Source organism: Antennarius striatus, chromosome 18 (genome assembly GCF_040054535.1).
Source record: "Antennarius striatus isolate MH-2024 chromosome 18, ASM4005453v1, whole genome shotgun sequence".
Taxonomy (NCBI): domain Eukaryota; kingdom Metazoa; phylum Chordata; class Actinopteri; order Lophiiformes; family Antennariidae; genus Antennarius; species Antennarius striatus.
In genome coordinates, this window is record NC_090793.1 from 10,926,337 (window position 1) to 10,943,212 (window position 16,876).

The 16,876-nt window shown below is 39.6% G+C and overlaps 1 protein-coding gene across 7 annotated transcripts in view; it reads right to left on the bottom strand.

Annotated features, from left to right (window-relative positions):
* The window catches only part of LOC137611940 (adhesion G protein-coupled receptor L2-like), a 101,837-nt gene that overhangs the window by 33,423 nt on the left and 51,538 nt on the right, over nt 1-16,876 (bottom strand). For all 7 annotated transcript variants that reach the window (XM_068340130.1, XM_068340133.1, XM_068340131.1 and 4 more), the window contains exons 6-8: nt 11,806-12,105; nt 7,180-7,280; nt 3,687-3,872 (exon numbers count right to left, since the gene is read on the bottom strand). In XM_068340130.1, the coding sequence (XP_068196231.1) occupies nt 3,687-3,872; nt 7,180-7,280; nt 11,806-12,105 (587 nt within the window). The remainder of the gene's footprint in view (nt 1-3,686; nt 3,873-7,179; nt 7,281-11,805; nt 12,106-16,876) is intronic.

Below are 16,876 nucleotides of genomic sequence, written 5' to 3' on the forward strand. Positions count from 1 at the left end.
TGTAGTCTACCTGTGTGCTCCTACCTCCACTCTTATGGTTTGTAATTACATGTACAGTGATACCTCTACTTACGAATGTCTCTACTAACGAAATTTTCGACTTACAAAATTTCTCAGCAGGAAAACATTGCCTCTGCTTTCGAAAGAAATTTCAACTTACATAATGTAAAAACACAGTGTCGGCTGATACTCGAATCTCCAACAGGTTCCTGAACACAACATTCTGATAGCTGCTCTGCCATTGGCTATTACCTATTACGTATCTTCCTGGCATCCCTTTGGCTAAGAGGGACCTCTGTGTGGAGGTAGATCGGTGTTTATGCAGGGTCTTCGGCATTCGACCTGTGAGGTATTTTGATAGTTTTGCGCAAATATAACTTTTCGAGTACGTATTCGCTATGGACCCCAAGAAAGTGACGGAGAAAAGAGGAAAAGAAAAGACGAAGAAATTAGTTTTTTTTGTCCATACAAAAAAAAGCAAGCGATCATAGAAAAGCATGAGAAAGGGATATGTTTGGCTGATCTCGCCAAAGAATATGGCCATAGTGTATCTACAGTCGCCACGTTACTAAAACAAAAGGAAGCCATAAAAGCTGTAACTCCTTCCAAAGGACTTGCTATAATTTCGAAGACGAGGTCGGAAGTGAACGATGAGATGGAAAGGTTGTTTGTTACTCGTGTGGATAAAGGAGAAAGAGATAGCTGGTGACACAGTAACTGAGGCCATAACTTGCGAAAAGGCAAATGCCATTTTTAATGACCTCGTGAAGGATGATTCAGGCGAGGGAACGTCGGCGAAAGAACACCTGGAGTTTAAAGAATTGCCTGGGTGGTTAGAGAAGTACAAAAAGAGGACTGGAATTCACTCCGTTATTCGGCACAGTGAGGCGAGGAGCGCCGACCACAAAGCGGCTGAGGAATTTGTGCAAAAATTCAAACAATAAGTGATTGATGAAGGCTACGTTGCACAGCAAATTTTTAATTGCAACTAAACGGGCTTTTTTTGGAAAAAGATGCCTCGCTGTACCTTTATTTCAGCAGTTGAGAAGAAATCGCCAGCCCACAAGCCCATCAAGGACCAACTCACGCTTGCCCTTTGTGCCAATGCGAGTGGGGATCAAGCCCCTGCTTGTGTACCACTCCGAAAATCCCTTCAGGTGCTATGGAGGGCCAATGCCAAGGCCTGGGTCACCCGTCAATTTTTTGTTGAATGGGTCAATTTGGTTTTTGGCCTTGCTGTCAAGAGTTATCTAGCGGAGAACGATCTCCCCTTCAAATGCCTTCTCGTTCTCGATAATGCCCCTGTCCACCCGCCCTGCCTGGAAGATGATATCCTGGAGGAGTTCTCGTTTATTAAGGTGTTGTACCTCCCAGCTAACACCACCTCTATCCTACAGCCCATGGACCAAGAACTCATTTCAAACTTCAAGAAACTCGACACAAAACATCTGTTCAAGAGGTGCTTCAACATCACTGAAAACATTCAGCTTACCCATCGTGAGTTTTGGAAGCAGCACTTTAATATCGTTGATTGCCTCAAGCTGATCAATATGGCTTGGCAGGAGGTGACCAGGCATAACCTTAATGCAGCTTGGAGAAAACTGTGGCCCGATGCTGTTGCCCCACGGGATATGGAGTGGTTCGAGTTGGAGGGTGAAGTTGAGCCTGAAGTTGAGGAAATTATTTCGCTGGGGAAGCGCATGGGTCTTGAGGTTAATGAAGAGGACATCAATGAGTTGATTTAGGGGCACGACTAGGAGCTTTCAGCAATGGAGCTGAAGGATTTGGAGGCGATGCAATCCGCGGCAGCGCAGGAGGAGTTCGGAGAAGATGAGGAGGAGGAGGCAGTCAGGATTCCATCAGCCCAAATTAAAGACATTCTAGGAAAACTCCATGAAGTTTCGGAATTTGTTGAAAAGAATCACCCGGAAAAAATGTTTACCAGTCGGGCAATCACTCACTTTGATAATGTTTGCCTTGGACATTTTCGAAGGATTGTTAAAAGCCGACAAAAGCAAACATCCTTGGATCAGTTCTTTACAAACCTTTAGGCAAAAACCCTTTCAGAGACAGAACATGAACCAAAGAGGCCAAAAACATTGAGGACAGCAGCTAAAAGGTAAATGACCGTCATTTTTATTCTTTACTCTATTCTTTGTTTTTTACGTTATGCACAACGCTCATTTATTGTGTAATAAACTAACCTAACATGTATTATGTTTTGATGCATTTTTATGCTCTATAAAACATTTATGTCGGAATTTTTGGGGGCTTGGAATGGATTAGGGCATTTGCATGGAAAACGCATCTTTACTTACATAATTTTCTACTTACGTAATTTCTTACGGAACCAATTAATTTCGTAAGTAGAGGTACCACTGTAATTAGATAAGCTTGGAGTTTGTTTTCATCGTGTAAATGACAATACCATCTGATTTCTTGGTCATGAATATAGATAGCATGGGTTCTAATAATCTTTTATGATTATGCATGTGCATGAAAAGCTCATCATTATCATTGTTTCCATCAATCCATCCCTTTTCCATAAACAGTTGTCCTCCAGCAGGGTCATGTGGAACCCTGCTGGAGGGTAGCTAGGGAACACAGGTCACCAGTCAAAAATAGAAAGAAAATCATTCATGCTCATGTTCACACTTCTCAGTAATTAAGATTCACACATCCACATGTAATGTGTGTATTTAAATTGTAGGATGCAGCAGAATTCAAACAGGGGAGGAACATGCAAAACTGCAACATAGACTGGCTCAAGAACCCAGAACCTTTTTAGTGTAATCTTGTTAAGTATTCATCTATTGTGCTACCTTTATCCTTTTTTTTCTAAACAAACATATTAAATCTTTTACAGCATAGCTTACAATTAAAATTAAAGTTGCTCATAACAAACCACTGAAAAAGTAGAATGGGTGGAAAACAGCATTTCAAACAGAATTAGAATCAGCAATCATCAAATTTTTGTAACCATTACTCAAGGAAGTTTGAGGAATCCAGAAACCTGTACCTATTAATATATTTTCATATCATTGAGAAAAAGTTGGAAATGTACATTTTCGTAAGATATGTTCAAAAGTGTGTTTTATTTCAATAACACAACCAAAGGCATGGTGGTATTGTTCATCTCTATCAGTGCTGCAGTTCACCTGCTAGCACTTATCTTCAAATTTAATGTAACAATGCAGCTGCCTGGGCATTTTCACAAAGAGCAGCATTTTTTGTACTTTGTTTACAGAGCAACTGCTGTCTAGAAAGTCTTTATAATAATGCCATTTTTTGAACTGTCACTCATCTCTACATGGGACTGGTAGCAGCTGAGAGATGTAGGTGCCTCTCACTGATTACAGAGCCTCAAGGAGAGTTTCACACTTTTCAGCAATGTGGAGTTATTTTATTTTAGTGTGGGCTCAAAGTCATTAGTGTCTTAAAGGTAGAGCTGCCAGGTGAGCCAGGATGTTCAAAGCCAGTAATTACTAGGGTGCTGTAAAGGACTTGCTTCATCCCCTTGCCTGAAACTGTGTGGGTCTTTCAATGTGAGTGTGAGCATGTCAAAGCATGTGTGTCTGTACAGGTTGGTGGCCTGCTAATGAATGTCCTGAGCTGCGCTAACAAAGAGTTGTGCAGAAGGGAGTGGGGCGGGCAATGTTTAGGTCAGACAGAAATTTTCACAGTACCTTGTTGAAGCTGCGTCCAGCTGAGTCTTTCTCATTGGGTTTGAGCTCCTGCAGCTGAGCATCTAAGATGTCCACAAGCTGCTCCATCAGGCGCACAGAGGAGCTGATGTCTCCGGCAAACACCAGGCCCTGTGTGTGGTGCGCCAGCTCATTGGCTAAATTAGCAGCATTTTCACCGCTTCGAATCTATGAATAGCAAGGAGGAAAATGTGTATCAATGAACTGTCAGTGAAGCAGGATCAAGATGGTTCTGCAATGTAAGGCTGAAATAATGCATCCCATATACACCTCAGAGTCATAATCTGAGATGTATAGGGGACTTTGTTCATAATGACAGCAAAATCAGTGTGTACAGAATGTGTGTGGATGTGGAGATATGTGTAGAGAACATTATAACAAGATGGCACTGACATCCTTTAATCTCAGTTTTGAGTAAATATCATGTAGTGCACTAAATCCTAAACAGCGTACTGTATACTAAATCCAAATGCTTCATGGTGTGACTCTTCCAGAGTTAATGTATAAGAAATAAATGTACATTTCCATTTGGAACTTAGACGAAACAAAACCACACGTGTGAAGACATCAATTAGAAAGCAACCTTGCCATTTCAGTGACAATTAAAATTCACAAGGACAGAGCTAATGCAACTATATCTTATACCGACCGTAATTACGAGAGGCTGAGTGGGGGAAACAGTCATAACACTCAACTTCCAAGGTGTAATTCCATATTAAGACATATCTGCAATACACCCCAGTTGGTGAGAAAAGTGAGCGCTGAATCCTAAGACTCTCCAGCTATGGGTCAATTAGTCACCGGAAGAAGGTCCCTCAATGACACCCCAACAGTCCCAGCAGATGAAGGTCCCTCACCGACACCCCAACGCACCCCTGTACAGAGTCAGTCCCTCATACCTCTACAGAGATGAAGGTTAGGCAACAGGCCAGCTCCCTGTTCCTGCTACGAATGCTATGCCTAATCAGATAACTGACAGATCTAACCGGAGACGACCCTTGCATGGAAATGGACAACTGACTGATCTACGGAAAGCATCAATGAGACTTGCAACCTGGAATGTCCTGACCCTCAACACTTCTGATGCTATGCCTCTCCTGGGAGAAGAGCTAGCCCAATACTTTTTCAACATGGCTATCCTTCAAGAGGTGCGCTGGGAGGGTGTGGGTGAAACCATTGTGGGCCGGTACCATATCCTATGGTCTGGACATGAGAACCGCTGTGAAGAGGGTGTGGTTATCGCCTCAGACAAGAAATCATACAGAGCTCTTGTGAGCTGGACACTTGTGTCATCTAGAATACTGACAGCCCGCCTCACACACATACTCGGAAAAGTCACTGTCATAGCCTGCTATGCTCCGACCAATATAAGCAAGTGCTGAGGATAAAGACAAGTTCTGTAACAAGCTTAACAGTATCATGTCCAGCATCACCCAACATGACAGAACCATGGTACTTGGAGACCTGAACGCTACCATAGCCTGTGACCTCCTCACATACCTGGTATATACAGTACCTCCTCAGTATACCTGGTACCGTAACGACGGGATTACCAACAAGATGATTGATCACATCCTAGTCAGTAGTAGATGGCGGTCCACCTCCTGTGGCACAAACCATGGCGCTGAATTTGGAAATGCTGACCACAATGGACAGAGTTCAAGTTAGCTGTTGAGTGTGTGGCCACCTCCACTCTAGACAAGAAGAAACAAACTGGAAAGCCTTGGATCACACCCAACACACTTGAAATCATTTAAAATTGTCGTAGTGCCAGACTTGCAAATAATATGGCTGAATATCATCAAATCGACAAACAGAGGAAAAAGGTACAAAAACAAGACCAAGAATCCTACTGGGAAGAAAAAGCACAGTGCATGGAGCATTCCTCACAGAACAATGATTATGCCACATCATTCAGGGAATATCGCAAACTGTCATCTGCTAGAAAAACCCCTAACTATCTGAGTATGGTCAAAAACAAGCATGGCAACTGTCTTACTAGGAAAAATGAGGTCCTAGACCGGTGGAAGGATCACTTCAGTGCCCTGCTAAAAAAAACCCCAGCTGCAGATAACCCTGATCTTCAACATCTGCACTTGCCACCAAAATGAAGATGTACACAAACTTCTATACAGAAGTGAGACCTGCCAAATTAGGGATTAGGATAGAAAACATACTGATGTCTTCAATATGAAGTGCCAGAGACAAATACTTGGTGTCAGGTGGTCTGATTTCATCTGCAATGAGAGGATCAGAGCACGAACAAAACAACCCCCAGTCTCAACACTAAAGGCCCAAAGAAGTTTGAGGTGGTTCAGACAGCTTGTGCACAAGGATGCAGAATATCCGGCCAGGGATATCATGGAAATCAACTCTAAACGCCTTGGCTGGAAACGGCCCCGTGGCAGACTCCATCTCTGCCAGCTGGACAGCGTCACACAGTACCCAAAGTCTATCAAGATACCCTTACACCAAGCCAGAAAAGTTGCCAAAGACAGACAGAGATGGACCAGGACCTGGCGAGGCATAGCCGCCGTGCGGGAGCACCTGCAAGCGCCATAACTAAGTAACTAACTAACTGGTGAGAAAAACTACGGAACTGTCAGCAGACCGCGAGGATGATTTCTGTAGAACCACTGTCGGCAATTAAATCTAACTCAAATTCAATAGTAATGCCAACCCAATCATTAGATTATTAACACTTTACATGTTTTTTTAATGAATAAAACTATAAATAGCTAATCATGATTTCTATTTTATAAGCTTTGTAATAGAAGCCACTATGTTTGAATGATGGAGGAACAATACTAAACTGGAATAGAAATGTGAAGTTTTCTCAGTATATTCATCATAGTGTACTAAAATGATCTGTTTGCCTGAGATCTTTGGGGTCCACTTACCTACCTCCTGTTTTTCTTATTACGCACTCCACATTCACTCTCTCAAACAATGAACTGATTTACAATGCATGCTGCCTGTCTCTTGTACATTTTTTTTTATCCTGCGGCGTCCTATAAATGTGTAAAATGCCCTCTGCCCAAACGCTGTATGAACCTGCTGTGTGGAAGGTATTTTTCACATCAAGAGAAAAAGCATCTCTTCTTCAGATTGCACCGCTGTCAGTTTTCGTTGCATTGTGGTCTATTCAGGCAACTGACTCACTTATCTGTGCATCTGCATTACATTTCTATCTGCATGATTGCTGAACTTCAAAGCAAATAAGTCAAAGCAAATAAGTCAGTGATAAAGTGAAGGATGTTGTGACTTCTTAATAACTATCTGCAGAACGTGACATTTCTCTCCCTACATTTCAGACTGATTGCTTTATGCTACCACTGTATTTTGACTGCTCGGGAAACATACTGCACATCTACATGATGTATACCCATGACTCGTTCTTTGCAGCTGTAAGAACATTGAATAAAGAAAAGGGTTTGTTTGTTGCTATAATTTGAATCGACATATCATGCTTTACCTTTTGTGCCACTTGAGTCACCCAGTGGGAGGTGCAGTTGCTGAGGTCTGGGCCCTTGGAGCACCAGCTCCCTGTCACAGTACAAAGGAAGGAGGCGATGCCTGCAGTGCCACAGAATAAACACATAAGTGGAAGGGAGAACAAAAACATGATCAAATACAGTTTGTCCAGCTGATCCTTCATTCATAGATACGCTCTGGGCCATGAAACAAATTGTTCATCAGAAACTGTCATTTCCAACTGAAAGCCTGCAAATTTTGTGAGGGCTGTTAGAACAAAAAAATAAATCGTAGGTGGGGTACTTAACACCAGCAGCCAAATAAATATCCTGGACAAAACCTAGAGATAAAAATGGATTTATTACTTAAAATTTTCCAAAATTGAATATTTTAAAAATATTTTTCCAAATAACCCATTTATTACATTCTATATATTTAAATGCAGTTAAAACATGGTTAGAAGCAAATAACTCCTAGACCAACATTTTAAAAAAGTACAGTACAGTAACAAATTCAATTCAGCAGACATACAGTACAATTAAAATGGTCCAATGGAAAAAGAACACAGTTAAAAGTAATATTTTCAAACAGCAAAGGACCATGATGCTCTTTTCTGTTAAAGAGGTTTAAATCTTTTAATGTAGGACACAATGGTGATTGAAAAACATATCACCCATGATGACGTGCAATGTGCTGTAATACAAGTGAAAACAAGCTTCAATGCAGAGAAATAATGCACATACTGTATTCAACTTTCATGTAATCAAGTGCAGACAAATTTGCAGATTGCCCTGTTACTTCAGAAAGAGATAAATCTGTTTCTATTTAAAAACATAATTTTGACCTTCAGTTTGATTGTTGGTTGTTCCAAATTGATCTCAAAGGTAAATCTGGTGTCTGGTATCCAACCAGAGACACAAATGTTTACCAGATTTAGGGCTCTTTATTTCAACACCTTCAAGCACACTGATGATCTGGAGAATAACATGTAGTGAAATTATAAAACCGGTAGATGAGAGAGATCTGCAGTGTGCAAATGGCCAGATTAAGAGCAAATCAGTGGTACAATACACCCTCGCGCATTTGCACATCAACGCTCTCGACTTCAGCTCATTGCGGATTTTTGGTATGGTATGCTTGTAGTCACATGATACCGGACGCGCATTCTATTAGCTGACAGCATCTGGAAGTGCGCTATGTTCCGTGAGTCTCGGACTTCCGTGAGACACAAAAGTGCTTTAAATAGTCGGTAAGAGTGGGAAAAGGTAATACAGATAGAAGGTGGTTTAATATCAGTATACAGAGTGTTGTAAATATTTAAATTACCGTAAATAAAAAGATAAATAGTTCATCGCTCTATTGCTGAATTCGTTAAACGCGTGTGGTTCCTGGAATGAATTAACCGCGAGGAATGAGGGCGCCCAGTATATATAATTGTGTTTGCAATACCAGTGGCCTAGATGGCATTATTTATGGAAAAACTTCGTTAAAGGGAATAAAGAACAGCTCCTGTTACAACTATAGTCAAAACGGAGGGATTCGATTGAAGTCTTGCCTGAGAAACAGTCATGAAACCATTCAAGTGGCTTTTGTCTATCTGAAAAAATGAGTTTATCCAACAAAATCCATGACTGACTGAATAAAATGCTTCAAAAAGTTAGATGAAAGGCACACCATAACGCTTATTATTATCATATTCTTGATTGACATGTTAAGTGCAAATTGCGCAGCTGTTGTTGTGCTATGGCATAATCAAAAATTTGATGTCCAAATAAAATCCAAAACAACTCCATAATAACATCTCCTGTACCATTGCCAACAGCAACAACATATTTAGTACAAAACCCATTTCCTTTTCATGCCTACAAGTCTAAATATTGTCTCTTTTTCACTTATCCTCTAAAAGGCCTGGTTTTTCATGTGACGGTTCTGTCAATCTCTGATGGTGTGTTAGCGTAACTTGTGAAAGATTAATTTGCAAGTTTATTTGTCAAATGAACTGGTCTAAGTACCATCAATACAACGTTCTCTTTACTCTTGACTTTCTTCACTTCTGCAAGTGACTGAATTTGATGAAAGACCAAATACAGTGACTGAATGTTATTTATCAGCTCTCCAACACCTAACTTTGTGGAGGGTTGTGGGTAACAGCTTTTTTTTTTTTCTTTCATTCAGCGACAATGACAAACAGATTTATGTTATGCCATTATATTAAAACAGGCAAAGGTTTTGATCATGGCATTCGGTAATAGTTTTAAATTTAACAATTCCTCGAGCTGAAATGTCACCAACCCAGTACACAAAAGCAAAGATAGTAACAGAATTTTAAAATACATACAAGAACAAGTAACATAATGGCCATTTTAATATATTGTTATGAACTTTGAAACCCTTAAGTTTTTGAAAGCTTTCCAATATTTAAAGATATTTAAAAATATATTTTTTACCGAGTTTGGGAGAGAAATAAATACTAAACAGGTGATTGGCTCAGGAAATAAAGGAAACAAACATCTGTAAATGCAAATAAAGTAAAATATTCTATAATTTCTGCAGTAAACCAAAGGGGAAGAGCTCAAACTTCCAACTGACTTTTAACTCCATGTCTCCACAAGAAATAATGTAATGCTAAGACTGAAAGACTGCTGGAACTGAATGAAAATGGAAGACTTTCCTCAACAGCAATCTGACAAATCAATGCTGTGATCAAATGATTATTGTTCTGCAGTCAGAGTGGTAGAATAATGAGTTATTATTTTGTGTTTCAGTGAGTCTGGCCAATTATTATTCGTCATCACAATCACAGTGGAGTCTGATCTGGTTAATCAAATTTTTAGTGACATCGGTTGATAATGTAAGCTTTTTGAAATTATTTTTATTACGGTACGTTATTTTTTCACCATTTTTGTCCTAATAAGTCAGAGTACACTCTGTTGGTGTGATCCTTTATATACCATATATATTTATCCTGTTTTTTAAACAGGATGAATGTCAGACACAGCAAATTAAGACTTTTCATCCATCCATCTGGGTCTCAGGAGGGATGCCCATACATACTCTCCCCAGACACCTCTTCCATCTCCTCTGGGAGGATCCCGAGGCATTCCCAGGCCAGCCAAGAGGCCTAGTCCCTCCAGCGTGTCCTAGGTCTTCCTAGGATATATATATATATATATATATATATATATATATATATATATATATATATATATATATATATATATATATATATATATATATATATATATACACACACACACACACTGTATACATATATACTGTATATATATATATACTTATATATATATATATATATATATATACACACTGTATACATATATACTGTATATATATATACTTATATATATATATATATATATATACACACACACACACCGACACACACGCACACACATATACACATACACTTTTGTAATGAGTACTAACAAAAAGAGTGGAAAAATAATTTCCCCTACGGCAGGCTATCATTAGTCTTTTAATCTTTATGAATGATAATATAAAATACAGCTCATAGTAGGATGTGTCAGCGCTGCCACTAACTTTATGTTTTATAAAACAACTGCAAATAAAACGTAACCACAGAGTACATCCTCTATGCTTTAACCCGAACTGGTGATTTATAGTCCTACACATTTCACATTACGCAACAATAGAACAACACCACATTTAACTTGGTCTTATCAACCTACTTTGGGTTAGAGAAAGAATATCAGGGTAAGCCAGTCAGAGGCAGCAGAACCAGAGGGATCCACAACAATTCCTTATTACTAGTCTTTGTGCTCAGCTAAGCCAGTCACCTCCAAGTGCAAGTTCTTTATTTTGCACAGAAACTGGACTCTCACACTGACTTTGTAAAAAATGTGATATTAACTAGGAAACATATGAAAGTATTTCTTAAAATTCTGACAAATTCCCTGGTAAGAAGAAGAAGAAAGTCCACTTTATTATCCCCAACGGGGAAATTGTTTTTACACTCAGCTACACATAGAAGTGTTAGGTACAATGTTGTGTACAGGCCCCTGAAACACAACCACAACATACAAGGGGCCTGCATGCATGGCATTAGTACACAACAAATAGTACAGGGGGAAACAGAGCAACGGGCAGTGACTTCAAGGTGCATCCCAATTGAGCAACTTGTAAGGGGGACTGACTGACACCTTGCACTGTCAGCTTACATCCCAATGATGGCTGGGTAGGAGCAGGAATTGAACCGCCAATCTCTGACCATATGACCAGGGTCGACTGAGCCACTGCCGACCCTGGTAATAATAGCCTGGGAAAATTGTTCTTTTTTAATTATCCTGGTTGTGAGTCATCAGACATGGCATCAAAATGTGACACCCTGTCCTAAAACTTTGCTTCATACTAACTTCAGTCAGGGCAATAAAGGACAACAAAGATCGACCAGTTATGCCTTGAATATGTTGCAAAAAAAAGGTTTCAGTTGTATCTGGCTTGTGTTTTAACTGATGTAGGGTCTTTTTGATAATGACTAATATAATTAATATAAGTCAAGTACATCAGTTAAAACCATAAACTGGGCAGAAAACACTTTTTTTTAAAGGAGTGTTAACAGGAACATGTGAGACACAGATGTTGAGCCTACCTCTGGTCCCTTTAGGGCACGGCCTCTCCACAGTATTTCCGGTGTGGGTCTCAGGCCAGTCAATGGCTCTCCTTCTGGTTGCCTCACAGAAGCGTCTGGGTGTTGGTGGCAGTTCAGGGCTGGGGGGCTCCACTGTTCCTGAGCCACGACTGCCTTCAAATGGGTCCCTCCCATCTCTTGGATCGGCTCCTGCAACAGTGGAGTCAACCTGGCCTTTCACAGTGGACAAAGCGATGGTCGTGGCAATTGGAGTGGTCTTGGGCATGGATGGTGAGACAGGAAAATCTTCAATAGCTGGCACTGGAAAGAGAAAAGCGTAATGCTGTTAGAGCTTGAGTCATTATTGTCCCGGCCTTTAACTCCTGCTATTTCCAGCAGTGAGGAAGCTGCTACTGTTCCCCATCCAAAGGCTTTTTGGTATTGTTAGATTTACTACTGCCCATAATTTGTGGAAATAAAAAGCACATGTAGCTTCCACCTCTCAAACATAATCAAGGCAAACCTGCATACATGATAACACATCCATCTCTTGCTATGACTTGCTATTTTTAGTTTACTTATGAGCACATATAAGAATGGCAGTTGCAGTGGCATTCTTTGACATGGCAGTGATATCCTCCAAATAGAGTCAGTGCTGACGGCTGATTATATGTCAACAATGAAGACAGTCTGCCCGCATTTAACTTTTTTCTGCGTAGTTTGATAGTGGTGGTATGCAGAAAGAAAACTGCATTGCTCCAAGCAAATAATACATACATCAGCAATATTGAGATTCCACTGAATTTAATCCACGCCTACCCCGCACAGCAGATATATGTGTGTATACGGTCTTGTGTAAGAACTCTTGTTTTTGTTCAACTGCTCAGGTATGTTGCTCCTTAAGAACATGTGCACAGATGAATATCAGCTGCAAGGCAGGAGATACAGTGCATAGGAAATTAGAGCAGAAATATGAATCTATAAATCTTACAGTTTTAATAACCAAAATGTATAAGATATATATATAATAGAGGATACAGTAGGTGTACAGTAGGTCTTTTTTTTTTAACACAACCACCTGATTCTGTTCGGAGATTAATATATCCACCACTGGGGTCTATCATTGTGAAAGACACTATAGTGATGTTTTCAAGGTTCCCTGGGTGCTTCTGGAAAAATGTAATATCACATTATCTGACATTCCATCAACAGACAGATAACTCCATTTCCTTAGAGAGAATGGTGACAAAGCCTGCATTTCATGTTTCACTCAAATAAACCAGCCAGGAGATCCCCTTCTATTCATTCTAGTGAAATATTTAAGTTTATTAATAAGCTGAAATCATGCAATGTAATCAGAAGGCCACAGCTGGGACAGAACAAGCGTTCCTGCGATGCTCTTTATAAAAAAATAAACTCCAAACCACCCAACAGCAAGGCTGGATTTTGACATTTTATTCAGTGACCTTTTCAACCACCTTAGCTAATTACCTTACACTCAAGGAGTCATTGTGTTTCTGTCATTCACACATTTACAGGCTGTCCAAGCCAGAATGGCTGCAAAAGTAACAGTTGACAAATGTGATTAGTGTAAGTACCCACAGCTATGAATGCGTTCAGAATGACTCCAAGGAAAATGACTGGCAAAGAAATGGGAAAGCATAACAACAATTGCAGACAAACCATGAAAAAAACCAGTGTTGAAATGTTTTAGTACAGTTTTTAGTTGAAAACAAAGATATTAAAAATTATTTTAAAGAAAAGTTGAACTCTCACTTAATGATACTGCAGAGGGACATTTTAAAAAGGAAAACAGGTATTTCAAATGTATTATGCATTAGCCGCAAAGACTTTTTATTGACTCATGAAAAGTGAGATGATTTATAAGCTGACTCTGCTGATTCAATATATATGTAATGCAATATAAGAGCATATGTAATTGAGTTTCAGAATATTAAACCCCTCCATACCTGAGCAAACTTCTATTTTTCCGCAGGCTGATATAAGTTCTAATATGCACCTGCCTATAACAGCATGCTTGCACAGACTGATTAACCTGCTCCAGAGATCATACCGGTCCACAGCTATTTCTCATTTATATTTATGCATATTTTATCATACTGTTTAAGAAAATATTTCTTCTGCCTTGCGAGATAATTTTACAATCAATTTAGAGATTTTCATTTAGTCTTGATTGTCACAGTTTCAAAGGCACATCTTGAAATTGACTACTATTTCCTATTTACAATCCAAAACCTCAACATATTCGATTTCCTGCCATTCGACTGCAAGAAAAACATTGTTACCAATTGTAAATAATTTTTTACTGATTACTTAACTGCTTTTTCTTTTCAAAATGAAACAACTAAACAAGTAATAGATTAGTTGATGAGCAGAAAATTGACTCGGGTTCTGTTTCAACAACAAAATGATGTTTTTCTACCTGCCTTTGTTTACATTTTGGTCCGATAGAGAAAATAACCAAAAGACCAAAAACTGGGTTTTTGTTTTCTTGACAGCCATAGTCATCTTGATTTAGTCTTGATTACCACTGCTCCCCAACGGCTTTCTTGAGTAGATTGGGTTCCAAACCCATCTTCAGCAAGAAATATAGCACTGATGTTGCAGGGAACCCGCAGCAGCAGGTCAAATTTGTACATTTGTACACTCAGAAACCGGATAGGATAGAAAGACGAGGGAGGCTAGTGTAAGACCATAGCTCAAAGCTAGTGCTTTGATCAATGCCAGTAGGTCAGAGCACTAGATTTGATCTTTGACCTATGCAAGTAGGTCAGTTTTACTCCTAGAACTGACTTTAACGTTGGTGTCTCACCGCCGTGAATCTCACAGCACGTCGCTGCCAGACAGAATACATAAGGCTAAACGTGCCTGTCCGCTGCCCGCCAAGAGCTATCAACTACATTTGCAAATCAATTGCAGCACACCTGACACCTTTGTCTAGCAGTGACTCTGCTCTCGAAATTTAGAAAAGGCTGGAAGTTCAGCTTTGACGGTCTTTCATTCACCTTTATACCAGTTTCTCTGTGGGTTTCCGCAGACTAATAGAATGGACCATCACTAGATTCCAGATTACAGGACAATGGCATTTTTTAGACCAATTAATTTTAAAGTGGGTTACTTCCAGCGCCACAGTAGTTGGGAAATACTGACATCAGTCAGTCAGTCAAACTTCCTTAATAGAGTTGTTGAAAATTTCCTATGTTTTGCTACAGAATCGTGGCCGGTCACCGGTGGTCTCAGCAGGCTGGTCTGCTGTCAGACAGCAGTTCAGTGAGAGTCGGTACTTCGGCGACGCCCCTTGACTACTGTTGTTAGGGGGCGTATTGCCTTCGGCTTTTTTTCAGCGATCTTGTTTTTAACCGATATTAATATTAACATTAATCCACATACAAGGTGCATCGGATTATAAGGTGCACTATGGGATAATGAAAAAATTATAGGCTTTTAGGTGCGCCTTATAGTGCGGAAAATACTGTAATGTAAACTAATGTAATGAAAACTACCTTTTTTCAACAAAATATGTTATTTCATAATGTCATTTAGACATCAAATTGTATGGTGATGAAACATATCAAAGAAATGTAAAAGAAGCAAAGATGAGAAAGAAAGAAAGAAAAAAAAAACATCAATGTAATAAGTTAGCTTAAAGTACGAGTTACTGTCGTTTTTTGGACAGAAGCTTACGGAACCGTAACTCGTGACATAGGCAATGGCACACAAATTAAGTGAAAAATGATTGAATTCAGTAAACTAAAATAAAAAACACATTACCGTCACGTTTTCTCTCGACTTCTCTTGCCTTTTCTCACGCTTGGCGGCGAGAAATAATAATAATAATAATAATAATAATGGATTAGATTAGAGAAATCACACACATTCACACACCAGCGAGTGCCCCACTGTAGGCACGGAGGGTACAGTGTCTTGCCCAAGGACACAACAACAAATGACTCGGCGGGAGCAGGAATCGAACCGCGGATCTTAAATCATTGGACGACTCGCGTTCGACTTATCATCAAATTCATAATTTTTTTGTCGAATTCCTATTTGTTTTATGTCTAAACCATTCTAAGTCGAAGGTTTGCTTGTACTTGTTGGTGATTAGGTACGACATTAGTCTTTGTAGTGATGGCCCAAAACATGTTCCGTTTGACATCTAGGAGGGAGATCTCTCATAATTGGGTCATGAGAGATTCAAGTCATGATGAATTCTGTTCTTTGAGGGCAGAGAAGCCCTCTACTTATGGGTTTCTGCTTATTTTTCCAGAGTGTCCTGAAAGTTTTACCAGCCTTTTTATAAGCAAGGGCCAGTTATTGTAGCTCTTGCAAGTGGTGCCTGATGGTCCCGGGGCAGACATTTCTCTGGCTTTATTCATCACTTCTGTTACATTATCGAGAGTAAAGTCTGCCAGTAAAGGGGGTGTGTGGCCTAAAGGGACAGTAAAGTTAATTTTAAGTGATATGTATGTTATTCATCATTATGAAAATTAGAAAAAAAATAGATTTTAATGGGTAGCATCATCCATTTGGTCAAAAAAGCTTAAAATCTGTGCCGTAGCGGCTTCCGCATTCAGTGGTCACGTGGGCATCATACGTCACTGTGGCAAAACATAGCTTAGCAGCCATAAGAAACAGTGCAAGTCTAGATGCGATTAACACAAAAGTATCATGGTTACCTGCGCGGTGAACGGCATAATTTTTTTCTTTCTTCTATTTTTCATAATGATGAATAACATATTCAGTATGTCACTTAAAATTAACTTTACTGTCCCTTTAAGTTCTGGCTGGATAGAATGGACAGTCTTCAATGGACAATCTCTGTTGGATCACAAAGGGCTGCTGCCACACTCTCCTCCACTTTATCATTCTTATGGTTTTTGGCTTTCAAAGAATGTCGACCATAAACCGGAAGGGATTGTTGAAGAAAGCTTTCCTCTGTCTTCATTTTTGATATAGATAGATAGATAGATAGATAGATAGATAGATAGATAGATAGATAGATAGATAGATAGATAGATAGATAGATAGATAGATAGATAGATAGATAGATAGATAGATATCTATCTATCTA